The sequence below is a fragment of the Maniola hyperantus genome, chromosome 19 (genome assembly GCF_902806685.2).
Source record: "Maniola hyperantus chromosome 19, iAphHyp1.2, whole genome shotgun sequence".
Lineage (NCBI taxonomy): Eukaryota > Metazoa > Arthropoda > Insecta > Lepidoptera > Nymphalidae > Maniola > Maniola hyperantus.
This window is the reverse complement of record NC_048554.1, coordinates 10354403-10378281: the sequence shown is the minus strand read 5'-3', so window position 1 is coordinate 10378281 and position 23879 is coordinate 10354403. Positions and strand designations below refer to the sequence as shown.

Sequence of the window (23879 nt, the reverse complement as noted above, 5' to 3'; positions counted from 1 at the left end):
GTGATAACTGTAGGTATAATATAGTATCTTATTCTCATAACTACCTATATCATTATTTTTTATCGTGTAACTTGTTTTGTACGTTAGGACTTCAGGTCAATACTACTACTACTACGATTCCGAACAATATTTTCTATACTTACTATCTTTTACTATAATAATTATTATAGGTTCTATACCTATTATAGTAAAAAAATACTTATCGTATGTAAGAAATGATTCAAAAAAGCAATCGTAGCCGATCATAGGGTTCAAAATGCACTCGTTATATATAAAAACTAGCTTATGCCCGCGACTTCGCCCGCGTAGACTTGAGAATCCTGAAATCCCTATTTGTCCCCCTTATAGGGGTTGAATTTTCACAAATCCTTTCTTAGCGGATGTCGCTACGTCATAATATTATATCTGCATACCAAATTTCAGCCCGATCCATCCAATAGTTTGAGCTGTGCGTTGATAGATCTGTCAGTCAGTCGGCTCTTGCTTTTGCATCATCATCATCATCATCATCATCATCATCATCATCATCATCATCATCATCATCATCATCATTGTAAACCAATAAACATCCACTGCTGTACGTTGGCCTCTTGTAGGGACTTCCACACGCCACGCTTTTGAGCTCGTGCCGCCTGAGACCAGCGGCTCCCTGCAAGATGTTCATTTTCTATCGTCTATCCACTTCGCACTGGAAAGCGCAGCATTGGAACCGAAAATTACATATTTTTTTTTTTTATTCAGATACAAATTAGCCCTTGACTGTAATCTCACCTGGTGGTAAGTGATGATGCAGTCTAAGATGATAGCGGGCTAACCTGGAAGGGGTATGGCAGTTTTTATTAAACCCATACCCCTTTGGTTTCTACACGGCATCGTACCGGAACGCTAAATCGCTTGGCGGCACGGCTTTGCCGGTAGGGTGGTAACTAGCCACGGCCGAAGCCTCCCACCAGACCAGACCAGAAATTTAGAAATTATAAAATTCCAAACCCCTGCCAGGAATCGAACCCGGGACCTCCCACTATTAAGACCACAGCGCTCACCACTGCGCCAGGGAGGTCGTCTAATTAAGACTAATTAAGACTTAAACAATATTAAAATTTTAACACTGCCTGCGGTGGTAGCAAACGCAAACCATCTCAGATTTCCTTGAGATTTCCCAATAGCCGCTATCAAATAGCCTATTTAGTATGGCTTAAATACCGAACATAAACAGCTATATGCAAAAAGGTTGCACTGCAACGTGTCCATTAATTCATTCACGCTAGTTCACGTAACGGCCGATTGTCCGGAGGGCGCCACTGCACATTAAGCTGCGCCCGCGCATTCATTCAGGGCTGCCAACCTTCTAGAATAAATACATCGTACAAGAACACTTCTATTTTTTGTTAAGTATAAGTATGTAGATACCAACCAAGGTTTAATATGGGTTTAATAAAAACTGCCATACCCCTTCCAGGTTAGCCCGTTTCCATCTTCCGCATCATCACTTACCACCAGGTGAAATTGCAGTCACGAGCTAACTTGTGTCTAAATAAAATAAAATAAAATAAAATGTTACATCTGTGATTTTTATTTTACGAATGAATTTAAGATTTGCAAAGGAAAGAATGAGGAACCAGTCACTGTTAATACAATACAATACAATACAATTATTCTTTATTTGCATAATGAAAATTATGTACCTATACTTTGCGACAGGTCGAGGTCGATTACTATAATATGTGTATCTTTTTAGGGTTCCGTACCTCAAAAGGAAAAACGGAACCCTTGTAGGATCACTTTGTTGTCTGTCTGTCTGTCTGCCTGTCTGTCTGTCTGTCTGTCTGTCTGTCTGTCTGTCTGTCTGTCTGTCTGTCTGTCTGTCTGTCTGTCTGTCTGTCTGTCTGTCTGTCTGTCTGTCTGTCTGTCTGTCTGTCTGTCTGTCTGTCTGTCTGTCTGTCTGTCTGTCTGTCCGTTTTGGACCACGTTTGGAGTTTTTTTTTGCTTTTTTAGGGTTCCGTACCTCAAAAGGAAAAACGGAACCCTTATAGGATCACTTTGTTGTCTGTCTGTCTGTCTGTCAAGAAACCTACAGGGTACTTCCCGTTGACCTAGAATCATGAAATTTGGCAGGTAGGTAGATCTTATAGCTGACATTTGGCGAAAAATCTGAAAACCGTGAATTTAGGGTTAGATCACACAAAAAAAATTAAATTGTGGTCATGAACTAATAATTACTATTAGAAAGGTCTTCACCTGTACATTCTAAAACAGATTTTTATTTATTTTTATGCATCATAGTTTTTGAATTATCGTGCAAAATGTCGAAAAAATACGACTGTAGTACGGAACCCTCATTGCGCGAGCCTGACTCGCACTTGGCCGGTTTTTTTAGAATAGAATAGAAAAGTTTAAAGTAAACTTTAATAAAATGTGTTCGAAATACTACCCGAAGCTGCATGTTTGACAACCCTTGGTCTCTACTGGCACACATTCTCCCTTTATTAGCAATTCTGATACGCGAAAGCGATACTATATTACAGTAGGTAATGTTAAGAAAACTTTAAGATTAAGCTTGCTGTAAGTTCAAAAAAAAGTAGGTACTTACTTACGGATTTCTCTAAGTATGCCTAATAGGTATAACGCGCTTCAATTTGAAGGGCCAAGGAAGGGCCTAAGTTTGTTGAAGGTTTTTTTTAATTTTTTTTAATTTTTGGGTCCTGCGTTATTCGGGTTCCGTACCCGAAGAGTACCAACGGATTCCATTACTAAGCCTCCGCTGTCCGTCCGTATCTCTGTCGTCGACATGAACGACCTGAAATTTTCACACAGTTTGATATTTCTATTGCTGATAAAAATAATAAAAAAACCAAACCAATTTTTTAAAAACAATGTGCATAGTGCAATCAAACGCTTTTAGAAAACCAGCCAAATGCGAGTCGGACTCACACACAAAGGGTTCCGTACCATCGTACAAGATTATATAATACTAGGATGTATTTTTATTTTTTTCAGCATGGTGGCCATTTTGAAATTCGCCATCTTGATTATTGATTATTTGTTATTATAGCGGCAATATAAATACACACTGTGAAAATTTCAACTCTCTACGTTTTTATGGTTCATGAGACAGCCCGCTGACAGACAGACGGACGGACAGACGGATGGACAGTCCGGTCCCAACGGGAGTCCCGCAAACTCTAAACAGAAAAAGTGTTCAGCCAAGGTCTAAGTTCAGACGAAGTAAGTATAGCTGTTATTAAGCTATTGATGTTTTACCTACCTTAGTTACTTACAATCCATGTCCTTGCCAACAAAATGAGCTAATAATTTTACTGTTTGCATAATACATCCGGCGTCGAAAACTCGATATACGACGCAGTTTCTAAGCCATTTGCTTGTCTTAGTGACACATACATACCTACTCTAGTACCCATAAGTGGAAATAGGCACTAGAGTGGTCCGTTTTATCACACTGATATTATTATAGATAGCGCTTTAATAGAATGCTAGAATTACGAACCGATAAACTGTTATTGGCCACATAAAATCGCTTGACGTAATAAGCCGTGAGTTTCATATATTTGCCTGACAAATCGCCCATTTTGTGCGGATTATTGCACCGCATTGCATTTGCATATGCGATTTTGTATCGAGTATGTTGTTCAGTGTAGTGTTATGTTTTACATGCTATGTCTGTTGACTAGAACGCAGCTAAGCCATGTATGTTCAATTCTGAGTTTATAGATCAAACCCACCTCAATTACACTTTTAAAACAGAATTTTAACAAAGTACCTGTTGGCCGAAATGTGTATGATAAGAAGTTTTAATTAAATCTATATTAAAAATATAAATAAAGATCGTGAATTTTGTGAGTTTGTGTGTAGGTATGTGGAGAGTAATTTCCGGTACCTTTCAAATAATGAAAGAATTTTACAAATAGGTGCATTGTTTATAAACTTCTTGAGTCAATAGGTATCTTCCAATTTACTCTCCATCTCGTCTCTCATCCTGTCTTGAAGTTACTAGATTTAGTTTATATACCTAATTTATTAAAATAAATACATATAGCTCATTAAAGTATGTAGTGCAGCATTATTTTTGTTTATCAATGCCATTGTATTAAATCAAATAAAAACCCTAAGTATTTTATTTAAAAATCTAGAAGCAATGAAAGCTCTATTAATTATGTTTTACTTTCCGCTTTCTGTACAACAAATAATTGTACCATTTTCGATTACCGCGTTTGTCGCTAAAACTTGCGTTTTCTAATTGGCCAGTTAATTAATTACATTTCACGTACGTACTACTTAGTTAACGGATGGTACAATACATAAAGTATCATTTCCATCACCACATGTGTCGCTAAATGCTCGAAACTTGCATTTTTCAGTTAGCCAGTTACATTTTGCGTACTTAGTTAACGAACGATAGAATATCGCATGTTACAGATGCATGTATCTACATTGTATCGACAGTTTAATGCTAATAGATGCATCGGGCGCATGGGAACCTGCGTAGATATTATAATGGTGATGCTAAATTGATTCTGTATTCTGGCATGGATGAAAACCCGGCCAAGTGCGAGTCAGACTCGCGCACCGAGGGCTCCGTAGTACAGTCGCATTTTTTCGACATTATGCACGATAAATCCAAAACTACGATTTATAAAAATAAATAAAAATCTGTTTTAGAATCCACAGGTGAAGCCCTTTCATATGATACACCACTTGATATAGTCATCTTACTTTAATAATTGAAAATACTAATTATTAGTTCATGACCACATTTTAATTTTTTTTGTGTTGATGTAACCAAAAATTCACGGTTTTCAGATTTTTCCCCTAATGTCTGCTATAAGACCTACCTACCAAATTTCATGATTCTAGGTCAACGTCAAGTACCGTGTAGGTTTCTTGACAGACAGACGGACAGACAGACAGACAGACAGACAACAAAGTGATCCTATAAGGGTTCCGTTTTTCCTTTTGAGGTACCTACGGAACCCTAAAAACGGAATGTATCGGCTGCATCTCTTGTATTGCATATGCGCCGATTTGTACACAATGGGCCGTAAAGCATTGCTTAAATATTAAATATACAAATATTTCTACATATATTAGATTAGTTTTAATCTAATTCCGAAATATAGGCTGGAGATTCACAAACTATTAAGAGCATTGTATACATTGGACCAATGCAATTGGCGAACGTACTGTACACTCTATTTGGCATACATTTGCCATTTGACTCCATAGTTTCTTTCTTAGGTTTTCATACTAACATCAAAAGATATTGGCGTGATCCGGAAACAACGTTTAAAATTTGGTTGACATTTGCTAAATATTTTCAGCCAACGTGTAGGTAGACAGCCTTTACAGAAGACAGTAAAATAAAATCTTCTAAAGTTAAAATCGTAAAATATTTATTTAATATAGGAAGTCAACGGTATACAAAGAGTTTTTTTTATATCTAAATTAAAAGTTGAAAAAAACAACATTAAATTAAAAATAAAATAAATTAAATTAAATCTAAAACCTCATCGAGATTAATCTAAATAAAATTAGGTATTTCACGTATTATAATGCTAAAGCCTGAAATAACACACAATACTATATTATAAACTAGGTATGTACTTAAGGGTGGCATCCCTATAATCCCAACTGACTTAAATATAGAGCGCAAGATTTGTTGTTTAAAATCATAAAATTATTGTCAATTTGAATGCCGTAAATTGAAAATCAACGTTCCTAAGAACCAGCTACAAAACTATCAGATGTAAAGCTATAAATATCGGAGATGTCGCTGCATCCAATAATTTAAATCAATCTAAATCACACTTCATTGGCTCTTACAAGGAAGCTGCGTTATCAGTTATCAGTGTCTTGATCAGCGACATCAACCGGTGTCTCATTAATATTTCACGTTTTCAATTTGCATTAAAATACGCGACATTGAATATTGGCTGTTATAAGACAGCAAAGATATTTAATTATTAACCATAGGGAGAGATTGTAATCAATCGCAAATCTTCATCTAACTATAGATACATTAGCTTTGTCTCGCGACTTTGTCCACGTTTAGATTTTTTACATCAGCGACATAAACCGGTATCTGATTAATATTTCACCTTTTCATTTGCCTATTAAAAAACGTAACATTGAATAATATATTGACTATTAGGATTATACCATAGGGAGAGATTGTAATCAATTGCAAATCTTCATCTAGCCTATGTCTATCTATATAGTTACTTCATCTAGCTATATAACTTCTTTTCGCGACTTTCTCCGCGTTTTAAAAAGATTTAAGCTGTTTAAGCGACTTCAAAAAAAGGAGATTCTGTATTTTACCCATACGTTTAAGTACCTACATAGTTACTTAGTTACTTTTCGAAAAGACATTTTATTTCTCAATTTGTCTCGCTTTCTGTCGATACTCAAGTTGGTCTTGGGTTTTACCTAGGCTACTTTACACGGTTTTTTGCAATATAGTAGGTACCTTCTCATTAATGAACGTAACAAGAGACAGAACTCAGAAGTGATCAAACCACGCAATGAATCGAAACAACCGCGAAGGATATTATACAAAAACTGACCACTTTTTGATATTAATTGGTTACAATAATGTAGAGGTAAATATTTATATTCGCAAGTACTCATAAGTCATTAAGTGAGCCTTAAGTCAGTAAGTACTTGCCTTTTAGAAAGCGCACCACCACGCCCTATTATAATATTTTGATACTAGATTATTGTTAATTTTTGTTTTATTCCAACAAAAAGCACCTAAACTAAATTAACGGTGCAAGTACATTTATCTTCTGGAGGCATCTGGATTCCAGGCGGTGTATTATTCCTCCTTAAAAGACAATAATTCACGCATTCAAATTGCATGCCGCCATTTTTTATATCGCGTGTGTTTCGCGCCTTTTTCGGGTGCGGGCGCGTCCTTAATAAAATTAAGCTTGGAATATATAGAGCTATTTAAAAGTAGACATGTCAAAATAAAAATGTGTGAATAGTAAACACGCACAGTGCCTACTCACCTGTAAAAATAAAAATGTAGTTAATTTACATAGGTCATTTGCGATAAATTAGTTTTAGTGTATAATATTACTTTACGTTGAACTTGAAATGCTTTAGTAAGTATAATACCTACTTATAATCCAAATGCAAATTAAGTAATATTAAAAATGCGAAAGTCAGTCTCTCTGTCTGCCAGCTTTTCACGGCCCATCAGTTTAATCAATTTTGACAAAGTTTGGTATTGAGATAGCTAATATCCCCGGGACAGCCGTGGCCTTAGGCTACTTTTTATCCCAGAAAGAAATTCCATGAGATTTTAACAAAACTTTATTCGATTTGGATGAACTCCGAACAATGGGCATCATCTAGTAAATAATTATAATCGTCAGCGAAACTTATTTTTCATTTACTTGGGAGCACTTCAACTTAAAATATCACGGGTTGCGTACATTTGATTTAAAGTGTTTCATGTCACTTTTATCAGAGAACAGAGATTTAGCTAACCGCTTTCAAGTTGTCCAATGTTTCTCATCTTGAGAAAATAATCACCAGCACACATGGGTTGACGTTTTCGCCGCCCTGTGTATTTTTCTTTTACATAGGCACAAATAAAGCTAAAAACTGTGTCATATTGGAGAAACAGTGTAATTATTCAATCTAAGATGTATATACCTAATTACACTCAATTTGTTATTTAAGATCTATTACTATGTCACCAAAAATCTAAATCAAACCCTTTTAAGCACCTAACATAAATCCAGGCTTAATTAGGTCTGAAATTAGCATAGACGCCTTCCAAAAGCCACTTAAGACTTAGCAGAGAGCGCCACTAAGTGTTTTTAGATATGACGATACGACGACTCTGTCACGACATGGCTTACAAGTTACAACCTGAAAGTGTATATTAATTTGTCAAAAACTTGAGTCAAGCCGAATTTACTCGGCCTGGAAAACATAACGCTCTCTTCAGTATTGAAGATATTGATAAGGAAGGCATTACATTAAATCCTATCAAATAGTTATGGGTCGTAGTTCTAGCACCTTGGAACCTCAACGGCCATCAATGATTCGAGCTATGTAGGTATTCCGCCTATTACCGCATCATCTTTGCGGTTGGCCAAACTATGTGGGTTAATTCTAGAGTCTATTCACATAATCTAGAAACAGAGCATAACAATACCGTCTGAGGTATACGGGATATGGTCGAACTATAGCTACATGTTAACAAGTATTTTTAATTAATGATAATTTGACCGAAAGTACTGAGAATGAATTGAGCTTTCTCCATCACCTATTGAAGGACTATGAGCTTTCATATCAGGCTCAAGGTTAGCGACATGTTTCCTGTGAAATATCTCTATATTGACCACTTTATTATGGAAAATCATTGCTACAATCACAATAATTGTTGTGATCGGCTGAATTTATGGTACTTTTTGCTGCAACAATGCATCTTAGCCGTCGGCCAATATGAGGTGATAACGATCGTCATACTGTAGCTATTTATCATTTTATCGTAACAGAGATTTGTATCGCTTGTTGTAAATAACTCTTTAGTGACAATGAAATATACAATCGCATCATTTACGCCCGCTCTAGCAGTTGCCAGGTCTGTAGTAACGCGACCATAAATTCCGGGATTCGTTTCTTGTCTTGCCTTCCCAATGTTGATTTAACGCGGTTTTAGTCTTATTGATTCTTTACGCGGTATTGTCTATGCGCACGCAATGCTTAATTAATATACACAAGCTTTTTGTGTTACCCTGATGTATGTTTATTGTTTGTATTTGCTTTTCGGTGGTAATTAAATTAAATTATTGTATAGACACGAGTCGATGGTTATATATTTTAGTATTTATAACTAGCGACCTTGCTTGTCTTCGCACGGGTAGCTTGAGAGGAACTGTTCCATCATCTACATTGTTTTCGTGTAATTGGGTATTTGACTACATCAAAAATAAATTCTTTCTCAGCGATTATTAAATAGAGGGTCTTCCAAAATACGTAAAGTCCACGTCCTTTGTTGGTTTTAAGTGTAATAAGCATTTCAAATTATCGTTTAAACTAAAAAAAGGACGTCAAATTGACGTTTGATAAAAAGTTACTGATTTGACTAGTTGTCAAATACCGTATTGTAACCATTTACTGTATTTATTTATGTACGCAGCAACGCACGCCACGGAAGCTCTCGGATGGGACGAGTGTTTGAGACGACTTAATCCACAACTGTTGTCCAACAGCAAATATAGCAGTTAATTTTATTCTTGGCATAGGTATTCTCGGATAACGCCACCGTTGGTGAAATTGGGCCTTAATCAAGTAAATATCACTTGCTTGAGAGGAAACCTACATGCCTAAGAGTTCTCAGAGGTATGAGATGTTTGTCAAGCCATACTTGGCCAGCATGGCTGACCGTGGAAAAACCCTTCTCATTCTGTGAGGAGACCTCTGCTCAATAAGTAGGTATAGTGAGCCATCGATGAGTTGATAATGATGATGATGATGACGAGACCTCACAGTTTGAGCTGTACATTGACATCATATCATATTTTATAATTTTTATAGTGTTTTACCGACATAAACAGTCGCTTCAGTACTGAGTGTGAACATACCTACAACAAATGTTGTCACTGGCAGCAAGTGAACCGTAGCCTAGTGGTCAGAGCGTCGGGCGTGATCCCAGGAGTCGCGGGTATGTATTTAAAACTAGCTGAACCGCCCCGGCTTCGCTCGGGTGGAGTTTAGAAAATTGAGGGGGAGGTTGAATTAAATTTTTCTCTCCGTAAGAACCATCCTCGTACTTCAAGGAATATTATAAAAAAAGAATTAGCTCAATCGGTTCAGCGGTTCTCGAGATTTGCGATGAGCGACACATTTGGTGATTCATTTTTATATTATAGAAGATGATTTAGACGTCATTACAGTCAGTCACGACGCAAACTATTATTAATTAATTTGTGTAAATTTTCTTTAGGTTGAAATTAAATGTGATAATCGTTTATAGAGAAAGGAATCTCTTTTTATCCCCTGTACTTACTAAACTTAGCACAAAATGGACGGCCAGCTCGCCGGAGATCTTTAGCCATTAAAATACAAAACTATGCGAAATATTATCGGGGCGGAGGAATTTCCGCGTTACATCCGATTTATTAGCAAAACTTCCAACGAATAGTCGAAGCGTAGTGGGTAGGTACTAACAGGGGTGTATTTACCATAGGGGCTAAAGGGGCTATGGCCCCGGAGCGGCAGTCATGAACCTCCGAATTAAAAAAAATATCTTGTGACTCAATCCCAATTTAGGCTGAAATATTAATGAAAGCAAGAGTTGTAGTGGTCAATTAGGCTGGATGCACATTGACCGTCTTGCCTCTAAAGCAGCTATAGCGACTCTACTCCACTACGTCTGTATGTGCAGGCCCTAAGAGGTTGTGCAAAAATATATTAGGACAGAACTGTGCCTAAAACTAGCACTATTTTTAGTATCGCCTAAGCCAGGAATTATAACTTACGACACAATCCTACACATAGCCTTATCAAAGCATACCTTATGCCTAGAAAAATGGTATTGTATTGGCTAAAACTCAGATCAAATGCGCATTAAGGCTCAAGACATATTGCTATACAAACAAATTAAAGTAAATATAAGTTTATTTAGCTCACATAAGACGCAAAAAGAAAAACGCTACTCCAAAATATTGCAAATTATCGGAACACGCTGTGACAACTTCTAGCCCACTAGACTGACGACCTAGAAAGCCTATGTCCAGCAGTGGACACAAACGGGCTAATTGATAGATTGAAATTGAATTTTATCTCCACTACGTAAATATGATGACGTACGTCGAGATGATGAGGTGACGTGACGTGCGAGTATGGGTAGGTCTCGAAAATTGATATTTTGCATGTAGGTCATATAACCCTCACTAAGATAGAATTTTGAGAATTCCTTACGGATTTTTTTTATAATATATATGCTGATGAATCTGCGGGTAAAAGCAAGTTTCAGTAAAATAAAAACAAATCGACGCAATTTCACACCTGTTTTTAAATTTGCCTCGCAAAATTTTGTATATTTTAGCAATGAGTTCAGTTTACTTTGATACATTTAAGAAAAGACGCCTCACTTCGCTTCGCCTATGCCGCAATGTGCCTAGAACGTTATAATATCCCATTCGCGAACACTCTATTGAATGCAAGGCTGCCTCCCACGTGATCTCAGCTGTAATGCCCTATATCAGCCGGTATAAATCTGCTCGGAGCGAACTTAATATAAATTGTAATCGGATCGGTTCAACAGGTGAAATCTCATTACCGTAGGTTGTTGATATCGCTTAAACTAATATAACGGCTTAAGTAACTGTATCCAGTATATACAGCGTGTATCTTTACAACATATTCTGTAGACTACCACGAGATAATCTCCAGGTGTAAAAAGCGGTGATAGCCTTAAACTTAGACTTAGTCGTAGTAGTTAAGACGTCAGCCTTAGACTTAGTCAGCCTAGTCGGGGATCGGGGTCTCCTCTTAGAATGAGTGGGGTTTTTTTTTTTTTTTTTGTGTGTCCGCTTTTTTGTCCTCCGACATGATGATCGGAGACCTTTTATAGCTGACATGGCTTGCTTTTTTTTTTTTTTTTTTGCCTTGCTCTGTTGGACGAGAATGAACAGCTACGTTTTTTTTTTTCAGCTTGTCATTCATTATTATAATAATATGTTACATGCTATTTTTTTTTCTTATGTATAATATTACATTATCATATATAATATAAATATACATATTTTCTTACTTTATTAATTCTTATACTACCTATTTACATGTACAGTTTCTTTTTTGCTAATTACATTTTATATTCTTCTTTTAATACTCTTTTAGATATTTATAATCTAATTTAGTATTAACTTATTCTAGTGTTATTTTTCAGTTTCACCTTTCCTGTTATTTGTTCACAAAATTCTAGGAATTTTTTGCTTACTTTCTTGTTAGATATAATGACAGGTATAGTTTCTTTATTTATCTTGCTATCTATGGTATATTCCAGTTCCAACCGCTTTTTGGCAAATTTAGGACATTCTGTTAAGATGTGTAAGACTGATTCCTCGGTTTCATCATCACAGTCACAGGTGGGGTTGTCTTTACATTTAAAACGGTATAAATATTGCCCGAATCCACCGTGACCTGTTAATGTCTGCACGAGGATTGGTGTAAGCTTGATTTTATTTAAGACCTTGTATGCTCCAATTACATCCGGAAAGAATATTTTTGTCAGAGTCGCGTTTTTACTTTCTGCGTATCTTTGGTCCCACAGTTGTACCGACCTCTTTCTGACCATCCGTTTTACGTGAGAAGTTGGGCAGGCATCGTAGTCCACAGTTGTGTTTTTCTGTGCTGCTTCTTTAGCCAGATGGTCGGCTCTTTCGTTACCTATTACACCAATATGCGACCTTACCCAGAACAATCTCACATCTTTGCGTTGGTCTTTGGCCTCTCGGAGTTTCTCCCTTACCATAAAGGCAAGGGGATGATATGTGTTGGGGCTTCGGATCGATTCTAAGGCGGATCTTGAGTCACTAAGGATATTCACCGTATGTTCTGTAGACTCTAATGCTACGTCTGTGGCGTGGTAAAGGGCATATAATTCGGCCTGAAAAACGGTGCAATAAAACTCGAGGTGAAATTTTTTAATCATTATTTCATCCCCGTCTTTCCAGCAAGACAGGGCTGCTCCTACTTTGCCATCAATCTTACTACCATCGGTGAATATCCTTAGGCCTGTCAAATCATTTTTCTCGATGGTTTCAGCGCTCATATCTTCCAATTTTCTAAAGTCCTGTATTATTTCGGTTGCTGGATGTGGTGCTTTAAGGTAGCAGATTCGTTTTTCTACAGTCCTATCATTTACTACCGTTTGAGGCTTTCCTCTCTTAGCTTCATATAAGGTTGCGATTTCTTGTACGCGCAAGTCAAGGGGTATAAGCTTTGCCAGTAACAACGCCGCGGTTAACGAAACGGTCCTATAAGCCTTGCATATTTTTAATGCAAAGCTTCTTTGAACTGAATTCAGCTGGTTCTTTACATATAATTTCTTTACTGCTGGTGCCCACACACTGGCCGCGTAAAGAATTATTGGTTCTATCACCGCAACGTATATCGTCCTGATTATCTCCGGACCCAGTCCCCAACTTATTTTCGCTGATCGAGCTAATGGTTTATAGATATTTAATGCTTTAGTACATATATATTTTATGTGATTTTTAAAAGTTAGTTTTTTATCAATGATTAATCCCAGAATTTTTATTTCATCTGCCATTTCTATAGTGGCATCACCCATGCGTATGCGTGGGGTATCATATTTTAATTTTCTTGTTATAACCATACCACTGGTCTTGTTAGGTGCAAATTTTAACTTATTTGATTTACCCCACTCATACACTCGGGTGAGTACCCATTCTGCCTGTTGTTCAATATTGGGAACTGAATTGCCGGAGAAGACCAGGACGACATCATCAGCAAAGGCCTGGCAATGCACACCACTTTTTTCTATCTCGTCCAACAGGGGATCAAGTAATAGGTTCCAAAAAGTTGGCCCTCCGACAGACCCTTGTACACATCCTTTTGATGTTTCCGTCCTGTATTCTCTGTCAGCATAGCGAACACATACTTTCCGATTCTGAAAGTAACTATTAGATATTTTCCGAAGGTTTTGTGGGCACTTTTTTTCAACTAGCCTATTCTTTATTGCGGGCCACCATGCGCTATCAAAGGCTCCCTCTATATCCAACGCTATTACTACGCTAATTAATTTATTATTCAAATTATTGCGTATGTATTGCATCAGATCATAGAGGGAGTCCTCTGTGCTGCGTTGTGGAACAAAGCCGTATTGTCTGGGATTAGAGTTCGGTAACAAGTGCCAACGAAGTCGTCTTATTATCATCTTCTCCAATATTTTACCGAGGATTGGTAGTAGTCCAATAGGCCTATAGGACTTGACCTGGTTATAATCTGTCTTTCCAGGTTTCCTGAGGACTATCACCGTCGCTTCTTTCCATAATATTGGGAAGTATGATAGTTCGAGGCACTTGTTTATGAGTCTTAGGAAGATTTCTTCCTCGGCTCTGATTGCTTCTGCGCAAATATCTGCGGTTAGTCCGTCAGCACCTGGGGCTTTTTTTATATTAAAACTACTGATGACGTATCTCAGTTCATCACTGGTGAAAGGAGGATCCTGTTTATCACTTTGTATATACTCTTCGATTTTTTCAGCTTTTCTCCTTATTTCTGCGTGTTCTGGATCGTCATTTGTAACTGTATCTTTTGGAAAGAATGTATTCGCAAGTAATTCAACTGACTCTTCTGGGGTTAGTGTATTTCCTCCTTTCACTAGTGGTTGATCTTCATGTTTCCTTGTTGTCTTCCGTATCACTCTATATATTCCGTCCCATAGACTTTCTCGATCCTGTGCTCCACAAAACTGTCTCCAACTAGCAGTTTGTGCTTCGGATGCTCTAAGCTCGTAGTTTTCCTTAGCTTGCAGGTATTCATCAACAACGCACTGTTTACGTCGTGGTGCTGCGCAAGAGATCCTTCTTTTTTTTGTCGTCATCTCTTTTTTCAGATTTTGGAGTTCGTCCGTCCACCAAGGCAACTTATATTTCGATTCATTTCCTTTCTTTGGTATAGTTTCTTGACACGTTTCTGTAATACAAACCGTGTAATTCTCAACAACCTTTTCTAGTTCTTCTTTTGTTTCTATTTTTATTATTTCTTCTATTGTAATATGATGAATGAGTGGGGTTTAGGTTAATCCTAATCTGCCACGCTGGCCCAGTGTGGATTGGCAGACTTTACACCTTTTGAGAACATAATGGAGATCTCTCAGGTATGCAGGCATGATGTTTTCCTTTAACCCAATTTCACCAAACAATTCTAAACAAGGTGTCAGCTTCTCTATAAATATAATAGGACTGTTATGTTAATAAACCTACGTTCTATGAAATATTTTTGACAGACCATCAATAAATCAAGCATTATCTGAATGACTTACAAGTCCACAAAGCATTCACTTACAGTTTAAAACCGACCAAAACGAAATATTTGTTTCTACTTAATACATAATATGTCGTTCTCTTAGTAATGAGGATTAGGCAAAGAAAAAGAAAGAGTTTTCAAATAAAAAAGGACAAAATAAAACCATATTTCGTCCATTTAAACATGTTTATAACGTCATTTCCACAGATTAACAGGTCTACAGAAGCCGGCGTCGCGACATGTCACTTGAATGGACGCCCGTATTCCTACTATTTACATATTTAATGACGTAAAACGTCGAGTGCCCGCTTAATGAGATACACTATCGGGTTGAATAAACGCGCAGCATCATTGAGCAAAGCTTCTCTCCTTGAGGGGGAGAAGAAAGACATAAAATTGCCCTTGGCCAAAGTACTGGATCACTTGGTCCAAAAATATTCGATGGAAATGTCATCAAAGTGTGCGTGAATGTAAGTTTGTTGTATTGTCTATGTCTTATCGTACGCTCATCGTCGTAATCGTAACACAAAGCATGCGTAAAAAACTATAGGTAGGTACATAACGCATGAAAGAGCATGAACGAAGTTAGCTCATGTCTAAAAATAAAATTTCCTTATTAAATGTGTGTGTGAGATCAAATTTTTAAGTGTGTTGCATTTTTCTCGTACAATTCTCGCGGTCTGATATCCTAAAATGATGTGACGGCCACTATCCAATATGTATCCAATCATAATTTTTGTGTAGAAATGATAGTGTGAGAATCGCAAGTTATAGGTGAAATCTATAGAGCTTATTTTGAGAGTACCTACTTTTGTTTTTAGTCTCTGATATAAATCTGTCTCATTTTAATTCTAAGTTGGTCAATTTTGAGTCAAGCCCAAGTGCGCTTATGATACGTATATAATCGGTGGGCAGAAGTTTGCGTATCGGATGAGAGGTTTTTGCCTTCTCTGAGGCGTGCTACTCAGGATGCTGCCTCGTTTACGTCTCCAGTGCGAGACGTGAATTTAGGTGAAGTGGAGGTAAAATAATGGATGGAATTGTTTGATTTCGTTAAAAACCCCGGGAGCTAGTGGAGTCAGCGCTGTTTTTATAGGACTTCAGAGGTTTGTGTGTATAATGTTTTAATGGACTAGGTAATAAGCAATTAAATGCAATACAAATTATATAACTCGTAAGACGGCAATTGAAGCGAAGTTTTGTTATTATATAAAATGCGCTGGTGTTGCATTTTCAGTCTCCTGTACCTACTGTCTTGCTGACTCATATGGACGCGCTGCCCAGCCATTGAGGTACGTTTCATTGCTGTGTTGACGTTTCAGTTAGGGAGGCTTCCATTCAGAGTGATTTAGAATGAGTCCGTGGATCCGCATTTTCTATTACTGAATAGTGATTTCTCCTACTTAGGTATAAGTTATAACAACAAAACACAATTTAGAAACTAATGATTTTAAATTTATTTCGTGGTTTAACGACACATTGGGGCTAATTCCTTTGTACACAATCTCTATTCTAAACTAAAATGGCACGTCTAAATTTATTGCTATCCCTTTCATAATGTTGCTTGCGGAAAAGGATAGCACTAGATTTAGACCTGTTAATTTAGTTTAGTTTCGAGATTGTGTACAAGAGAATCGGCCCCAATGTATTGTATAAAACAGGTATGAGTCGAAATATCGACTCAATCTGAGATCTTAATCGTAGTATGTACCCGTTTTATACTATACAATTTCGAAAATCATCAACTACTTATTTGTATGTTGCATCTATGGCACATCACACATGTCGTAATCAGCTTTTAGTAATTACTGTAATTAAATTATTTACCTTTTTCTATCGCATCGCACTCAAGGCTAATCGAGACTAGCTAAAGAAAAGTAGTTGCATAACTAATATACCACGATTTGAAGACTTGGTATTCAAGCACCTTAAGTGCCATAAATATTTACTTACTGTCAGCTAATATTAAAGGCGTATTTGCGAAGTTTGCGTTTGAGACTCTTGGCACAGGTCATTGGACAATGTCGTGTCCCAAAAGCTGATCCTGACGCGTCAGGTGACCCAAGAGCTGACGCATATTTATTTACTTTAGGTATGGCTAAGCCTCACCATTCCGCTTGGTGTTTTAGATTAACGCTATTTCTATCTTCATTTATTGACATCTAAATCTCTAATGTACCAACAAATTCTAAAGAAACTTGGACCCTACAAAGCTTGCACCTTACTGTAGCAATAGTTCAACTGTTTAGATTAACAATTTAAACAATTTGCACACCTCTAATCTAAAGGCTACCTTTAGGCCAACAGCAATTATACTTGGACCAACGTGTTCAAGGGTATTTGGCATATTTTTGCCATATACAGGAGCAGTAGTACACCTTGGCCCAATATATTGGCCCAATATGCTGGCCCTACGAATACTAGTGCTCTAACAAACGTTATCACATAAATCACACATTCCAGCACAATATAACAGTAAAACGCAGTAAAGCTATTTCTTCGCAATGGTCTATTCAGCCACTTGTGCGCACACGCATGGCGCTGTAATGAGGGCGGTGCGGGATCGCGGGATTGTCATTTGTGCGCTATTGTTCACTCTATAGAGTGAGAGCCGTATTTGGCCGCGTAACCGCGCATGCGTCGTCTCGATTTGGACGTGTCTAAATAGGCGTAGATCTATGTGCGCGGCTTCGCTTGAAACGAACGCCAATGTAACTTGATCCTATCTGATTTCTACTGCTTTTTCGTAAAACTTCAGCTCACGTGAAACACACTAGCGACATGACATGTCTTACGACTAAATATTGTTGAAGAAGTTTTGAAATCAGATTTTTATTTACTAGCCAGTAGTCTGTCAGATCCGCCTATAATTTTAATGCAAGCAGAGCTCCGTCACTATAAACTGACCTAGTGTGCTAGAATGTAAGAAGTATTGTAAAGAGCAAACACTTTGTTAGCTTCACTCGAGGTGTAATCGAGGTATGAAGTAAGGGGACGCCCGGATTGCCATCTCAATCAGTCGAGGACTATAAATGACCCTTAAACGGAATAACTTATATGAAACACCTAGAAGTTGAACTGAAGGCATATCATATTTGATTTAAGTGTTATTATAATAATATTAGTGTAATTCTGGGGGCGGTTCTCTAACAAATAAAATGGATATAGGCTTAAATTTGAATAAGGAACATGCCTGAGGTACAGTTTCATTTTATTTTATTACGTATTCACTGAGATATAAAATAGGCTGAAGAAAAACAATAATCGTATTATTCTCTCTTTTAATATTATCTCGATGAATATTATCGCTCTTTTATTATTTCTCCTGAATTCTTTATGTATTTTTAAATGTTTTTCATTTATGTTGTATCACCATGATTAATTTGTGCAGGAAAGCGAAAAGATAAAAAGTCGCTAGTAGCGATTATCCCTAAGACTAAAAGATCAAGATATTCTGGTCGTCTGCATAGATTGTTACGTATGGAGTAACATTGTCAAAGTTACAGTTTTCTTCTCGGTTGTTGACTTAATTAGTAAGTTGGATATGTGAATGGCAGCGCAATGCATTCTATACCGAGCCTAGTTAAAGTTACGTAAATCTAGGAACATCGTTATGGTTAAAATACGGTTGTCGGTCGATCGCTGCGATTGTGACGTCTCTTTGTGTACCTATTCTGATTTCTTGTTTACGATAATTACAATTTACGAGGTCTTTGTCGATGCCGTTTTTGATTTGTTTTATTTTTATTGATGCCAGGTATTTTACTTGAATGATGCCGAAATCAATAATTAATCAATCTATATTTAATCGATCGATAAGTTGCCATATAATTTACTTACTAAACTTGGCTGATATTCTTATTTTGTAACTTTTTTGTTTGTGCGAAAAGTTAAAAAAAGTCGAACTCGCGCACGAACAGGTACTCTTTTATTGTGATGTAAGCACAAATTCACGGTTTTCAGATTTTACCTTTATTTGTGCTATAAGACATTGCCTCATCATTCTAGGTCAACGGGAAGTAGGATATAGTTATTGTATGGTAGATGCATTTGATGATTCAAAAGTACCTATTTGTCAAAGTTTAATTGAATAAAAAAAATTGATTTAAACAAACAAAGAAGCGAGCCTATAAGGGTCTTTTTGACCTACGGAATTCTAAAAAACGTTTATATAACCTATACCTACATTAATTTCTTTAAAATTAGTTATTTCTTCGTTTCGCTCGGCGCACGCAGTCTTCGTCACTTCGGCGCAAATTGCTTTAGCGATCGCCGTCACCCGCTCCAGGGATCCGTGAAGCTGTAAACTATTCAAATTATAATTACTATATCTATATAAGTATACCTACCTATAAAAGGTAAAACTGACTGACTGATCTATTAACACACAGCTCAAACTACTAAACAGATCGGGCTGAAATTTAGCATGCAGATAGCTATTATAACGCACCTAAACATCCGTCAAGAAAGGATTTTTGAAAATTCAACCCCTAGGCTGTAAAATAGGGGTTTGAAAGTTGTTGCCGGCATAAGCCAGTTTTTCTATATATTTTTATTGAAAATGAATGGTGCCATGGATACTGGTTGCGTTTCCGTGCTGAACCGCCACGCTTATCCTTTGCGTAAAAAATGAGCCAGCCCTACTATTATTGCTAAAAGTTATCCATACTAACGAAAATACGTCTGTCTGCCTTTCTGTCTGCTAGTTTTTCGCGGCCGATTTAACCGTTTTTGACGAAAGGCACAGAGATAGCTTGTAAATATACAAAAGGATATAAGCCACTTTTTGTTCCGGAAAACCAAGGAGTTCCCACGGAATTCTTAAAAAAATTATATCCACGTGGATGACGTCACAGGTATCATCTATTTGATATCATAACATATAGGCAGAATTTGGCTGTACCTTTTTGTTTTTGTGAACTATCCACTGTTTACCCATATTCGCATTAAAGAAATTTGAATTTGACACCTTCGTATCCACGTTACACTGTCTTTTTCCTGTAGCACAGTCTTGAACGTTCAGCGGGCCTAGCTAGATGCCTGTGCCAAGGGACTTAATTAAGGGGATTAAAATATATACATAAATTAGTAGGTAGTTAGTACTAAAATTGCGTTGAGTTTAATAGTAAAAAGAACCAAAAGAGCTCGTTAGATTCTTTTTAGTAATCGTCGATTATAAGAAAATCAATTCAACCAACTCACATTTTGCGATTTTGCAAAAAATCTCATCGCATGCCCGTCCTTGATGTCGCCGCAGGATACCTACATTTTTATTACTTTTATAAACTACACAGTGATATTTAAAAAACTGCTGAAGCAGACTTTTTCAGCAAAAATCTACAGCAATTACGTGGAAATAGAAAAAAGATCTGTGAGTCTTTTATCAGAGCAGTTTTTGGCTGTTGCAATATTGTCTAAGATACTGTGGAAAATTTTGAACAAGTGCTTAAAAACAGCTGCTGATTTTTATAAAATAGTGCTTGTACCTTTTTTTAAGTATGGCAATCAGGATTCATCAACTGTTTTATCTTTCGGATTTATCAACAATTATTATCTTTAGTTCAATTTAGAACGTTTGGTGGTTTAGCTTAATATTAACTTAAATTTGGTGGTGACAGTAGGTAAAAGAGTATGGAGATCTGTAATACCAATTGGGTATACAATATTAAATTCATAAAACATGCAACCATTTGCTGGTAGGTTCAGGTTTCTATACTCAGAAAACTTGGATATAACTAACTATAATAACACCTCAAAAAATTTCACTAAAACTTACCACCACCATAATATTTACCGTATATTTATTCTAATGTAGGTAGGTACGCAACTACCGTCACTACTAACACACACAACAACTACAAGTTTTGTTATTAATTTTTTTTTTATTTTATTGTAGGTAAGCAGGTCCTACAACTTTCTAGCTGTAACAAGCATCTTCTTAAAAAATTTCATTAGCTCTTTAGCTAATATGGTAATTTGGAATAGGTTGAGAAAGATTCGTCTTCATTCTGTTACATAGAGCTACAATAGATTACTTACTTCATGCACGTTAAATAGTTGAAAATTCGCAAATTAATTTGCCACACAGTTACAAAACTGAACCGATAAATGTACCTATTTAGCTTTTACACAAGATAGGATTTCAGTAATGCGTAACTTGTTAACTCGACCAAAAATGAATGATCTATCACTACCCATATTATAAACGCGAAAGTATGTTTGTTTGTCCTTCAATCATGTCGCAACGGAGCAACGCATCGACGTAATTTTTTGCATGCGTATATGGTTAAAGATCTGGAGATTGACACAGCTTACTTTTTATCCTGGAAAATCAAAGAGTTCCCACGGGATTTTTAAGAATCTAAATCCACGCGGGACGAAGTCACGCACATCATCTAGAGGATATCATCATAGTCCCAACTGAAGAGATTAAATTTTATTTTCTAGCCTTTGGACTGTTTCGTTTACCTACTTATATACTACTTATGTAGGTATAACTTTATAAGTCGCTCGCTCTACGTGGATTACCTATCCATACTATATATAATACTAGCTTATGCTCGCGACTTCGTCCGCGTGGACTACACAAATTTCAAACCCCTATTTCACCCCCTTAGGGGCTGAATTTTCAAAAATCCTTTCTTAGCGGATGCCTACGTCATAATAGCTATCTGCATGCCAAATTTCAGCCCGATCCGTCCAGTAGTTTGAGCTGTGCGTTGATAGATCAGTCACTCAGTCAGTCAGTCAGTCAGTCACCTTTTCCTTTTATATATTTAGATTATAAAAGCGAAAGTGTGTCTGTCTGTCTGTCAGTCTGTCTGCTAGCTTTTCACGGCCCATCCGGTTAACTAATTTTGACGAAATTTAGTACAAAGATAGCTGGCATCCCGGGGAAGGACATAGGCTACTTTTTATCCCGGAAAATAAAAGAGTTCCCACGGGAATTTTAAAAATCAAAATTCACGCTGACGAAGTCGCGGGCATCACCTAGTATATTATATTTATAGTAGGGGTGACGAGAGGCTTCGGCCACGGATAGTTATCAATAACTTCACCACAGAATATGTAATAGTACTAACGTACTTCACCGACACAGCCGTACCGCCTAACGACTTACCGTCATATCGCAAATGCGAACTTGTCACGTAATAAAAAGAAATGTACTTACGGAACCTACAATAATAACATCCAGATCACGCCTGAAAATTTTTTACCGCTAAAATTAGCTTTCGGATTGTTATTGGTTAAATTATTCAGACTGCGTCCGATGCTCTAAGTGAATTTCGCGATCGGCTACCGTCACCGCCGGCGTGCGATCAGAACAACTGTAGCAACACCGATCAAGGGATAATAATACCTAGATACTACCTCGCTGGTCTAGTGGCGAGCATGGTCGATTACGGATGATGAGGTCCCAGTTTCAATTCCCGGGTCGAACGAAAAATAGTTGGGTTTTTCTGTTAAGAAATACCTACTATATTTTATGTCAGAAAATTTTCTAAACTGGGCTATGAAGAGTTGCACATTGCAATAAATAGGTAGAATCTACACAGGGATCAATATCTCTGTGTAGATTCTACCTATTTATTGCAATGTGCAACTCTTCTCCTTGGTCTACAAATCAGTATAGGTACCCATATTATAAATGTGAAAGTGTGTTTGTTTGTTGGTTTATCTTTCAATCGCGTCGCAATGGAGCAACAGATTGACGTGATTTTTTGCATGGGTATAGTTAGAGACCTGGAAAGTGACATAGACTTTTTATCCCGGAAAATCAAGGCGTTCCCACGGGATTTTTAAAAACCTAAATTCACGCGTACAAAGTCGCGGGCATCAGCTAGTAAAATATATCGAACACCTACCGAAATACATATAGGTACCTACTCGTAAGCATACCTAGGTGCTACGTATTGAATAACCGATACAAGTTTAGTTCGAGCTGAAATTACGCCACGGCACATAGGCTATCGGAATTCCTGTTTTGATTAGTTGTTTATTGCCCGAAGTGTCCAATTATCGCCATTTATTACTAACGGAAACATATTTTAGCATAACGCCCTCCAGTGATAATTCTTCGAACAATATTGATTTCATGTTACCTTTATATTAAACTACAACACTTTAAAATCTCTTCCAATAAATAAATAAATACTTTGATAAACAGACTTAGGTACCTTTTTCATGAAAAATATAGCATTTCAAATGAGTGAGTTTTACCGATAGGATTCGTATTTTTACATGCTATTAAAACCCAAAATCAAATAAAGATTTAAAAAAGATCCTGTCACCTTCAACCGCTCAACTGATCTGATGTTTGGCACAAAGATCTTAACATCCTACCGACGGAACCACAGGTCTGAGAATGTGTGTATGGTATCGGCCAAAGTCCACCACGCTGGTCAAGTTTGGATTGGCAGACTTCACACACCTTTGAGGACTTATGGAGAAGTCTCAAGCAAGTCATCAGCATCCTCATCAACCGAGACGTCCACTGCTGAACATAGGTCTCTTGTAGGGACTTCCTCACGCCACGCGCCGCCTGAATCCAGCGGCTCCTTGCGACTCGTCTGATGTCGTCTCTCTACCTAGTAGGGGGTCTTCCAACGCTGCGCCTTCCGGTGCGAGGTCGCCATTTCAGCACCTTGGGACCCCAACGTCTATCGGTTTTCCGAACTATGTGCTCTGTACATTGCCACTTCAGCGTCGCAACCCGTTGAGCTATGTCGGTAACTCTAGTTCTCTTAAGGATCTCTTCAAGCAAGTGAGGGACATAAAATATTTTTCATCCCAAAAAATTAAGGAGCTCTCACGGCATTAGTAAAAAACCTAAATCAATTCAG

At 37.3% G+C, this 23879-nt stretch overlaps 1 protein-coding gene across 1 annotated transcript in view; it reads right to left on the bottom strand.

The window, feature by feature from the left end:
* Window positions 1–469: 469 nt before the first annotated feature.
* LOC138403694 (uncharacterized) overlaps window positions 470–23879 on the bottom strand; it is a 58833-nt gene continuing 35423 nt past the window's right edge. Inside the window, exons 2-4 of the mRNA XM_069505124.1 lie at window positions 13960–14703; window positions 11981–13206; window positions 470–649 (exon numbers count right to left, since the gene is read on the bottom strand). Of these exons, the coding sequence (XP_069361225.1) occupies window positions 470–649; window positions 11981–13206; window positions 13960–14703 (2150 nt within the window). The remainder of the gene's footprint in view (window positions 650–11980; window positions 13207–13959; window positions 14704–23879) is intronic.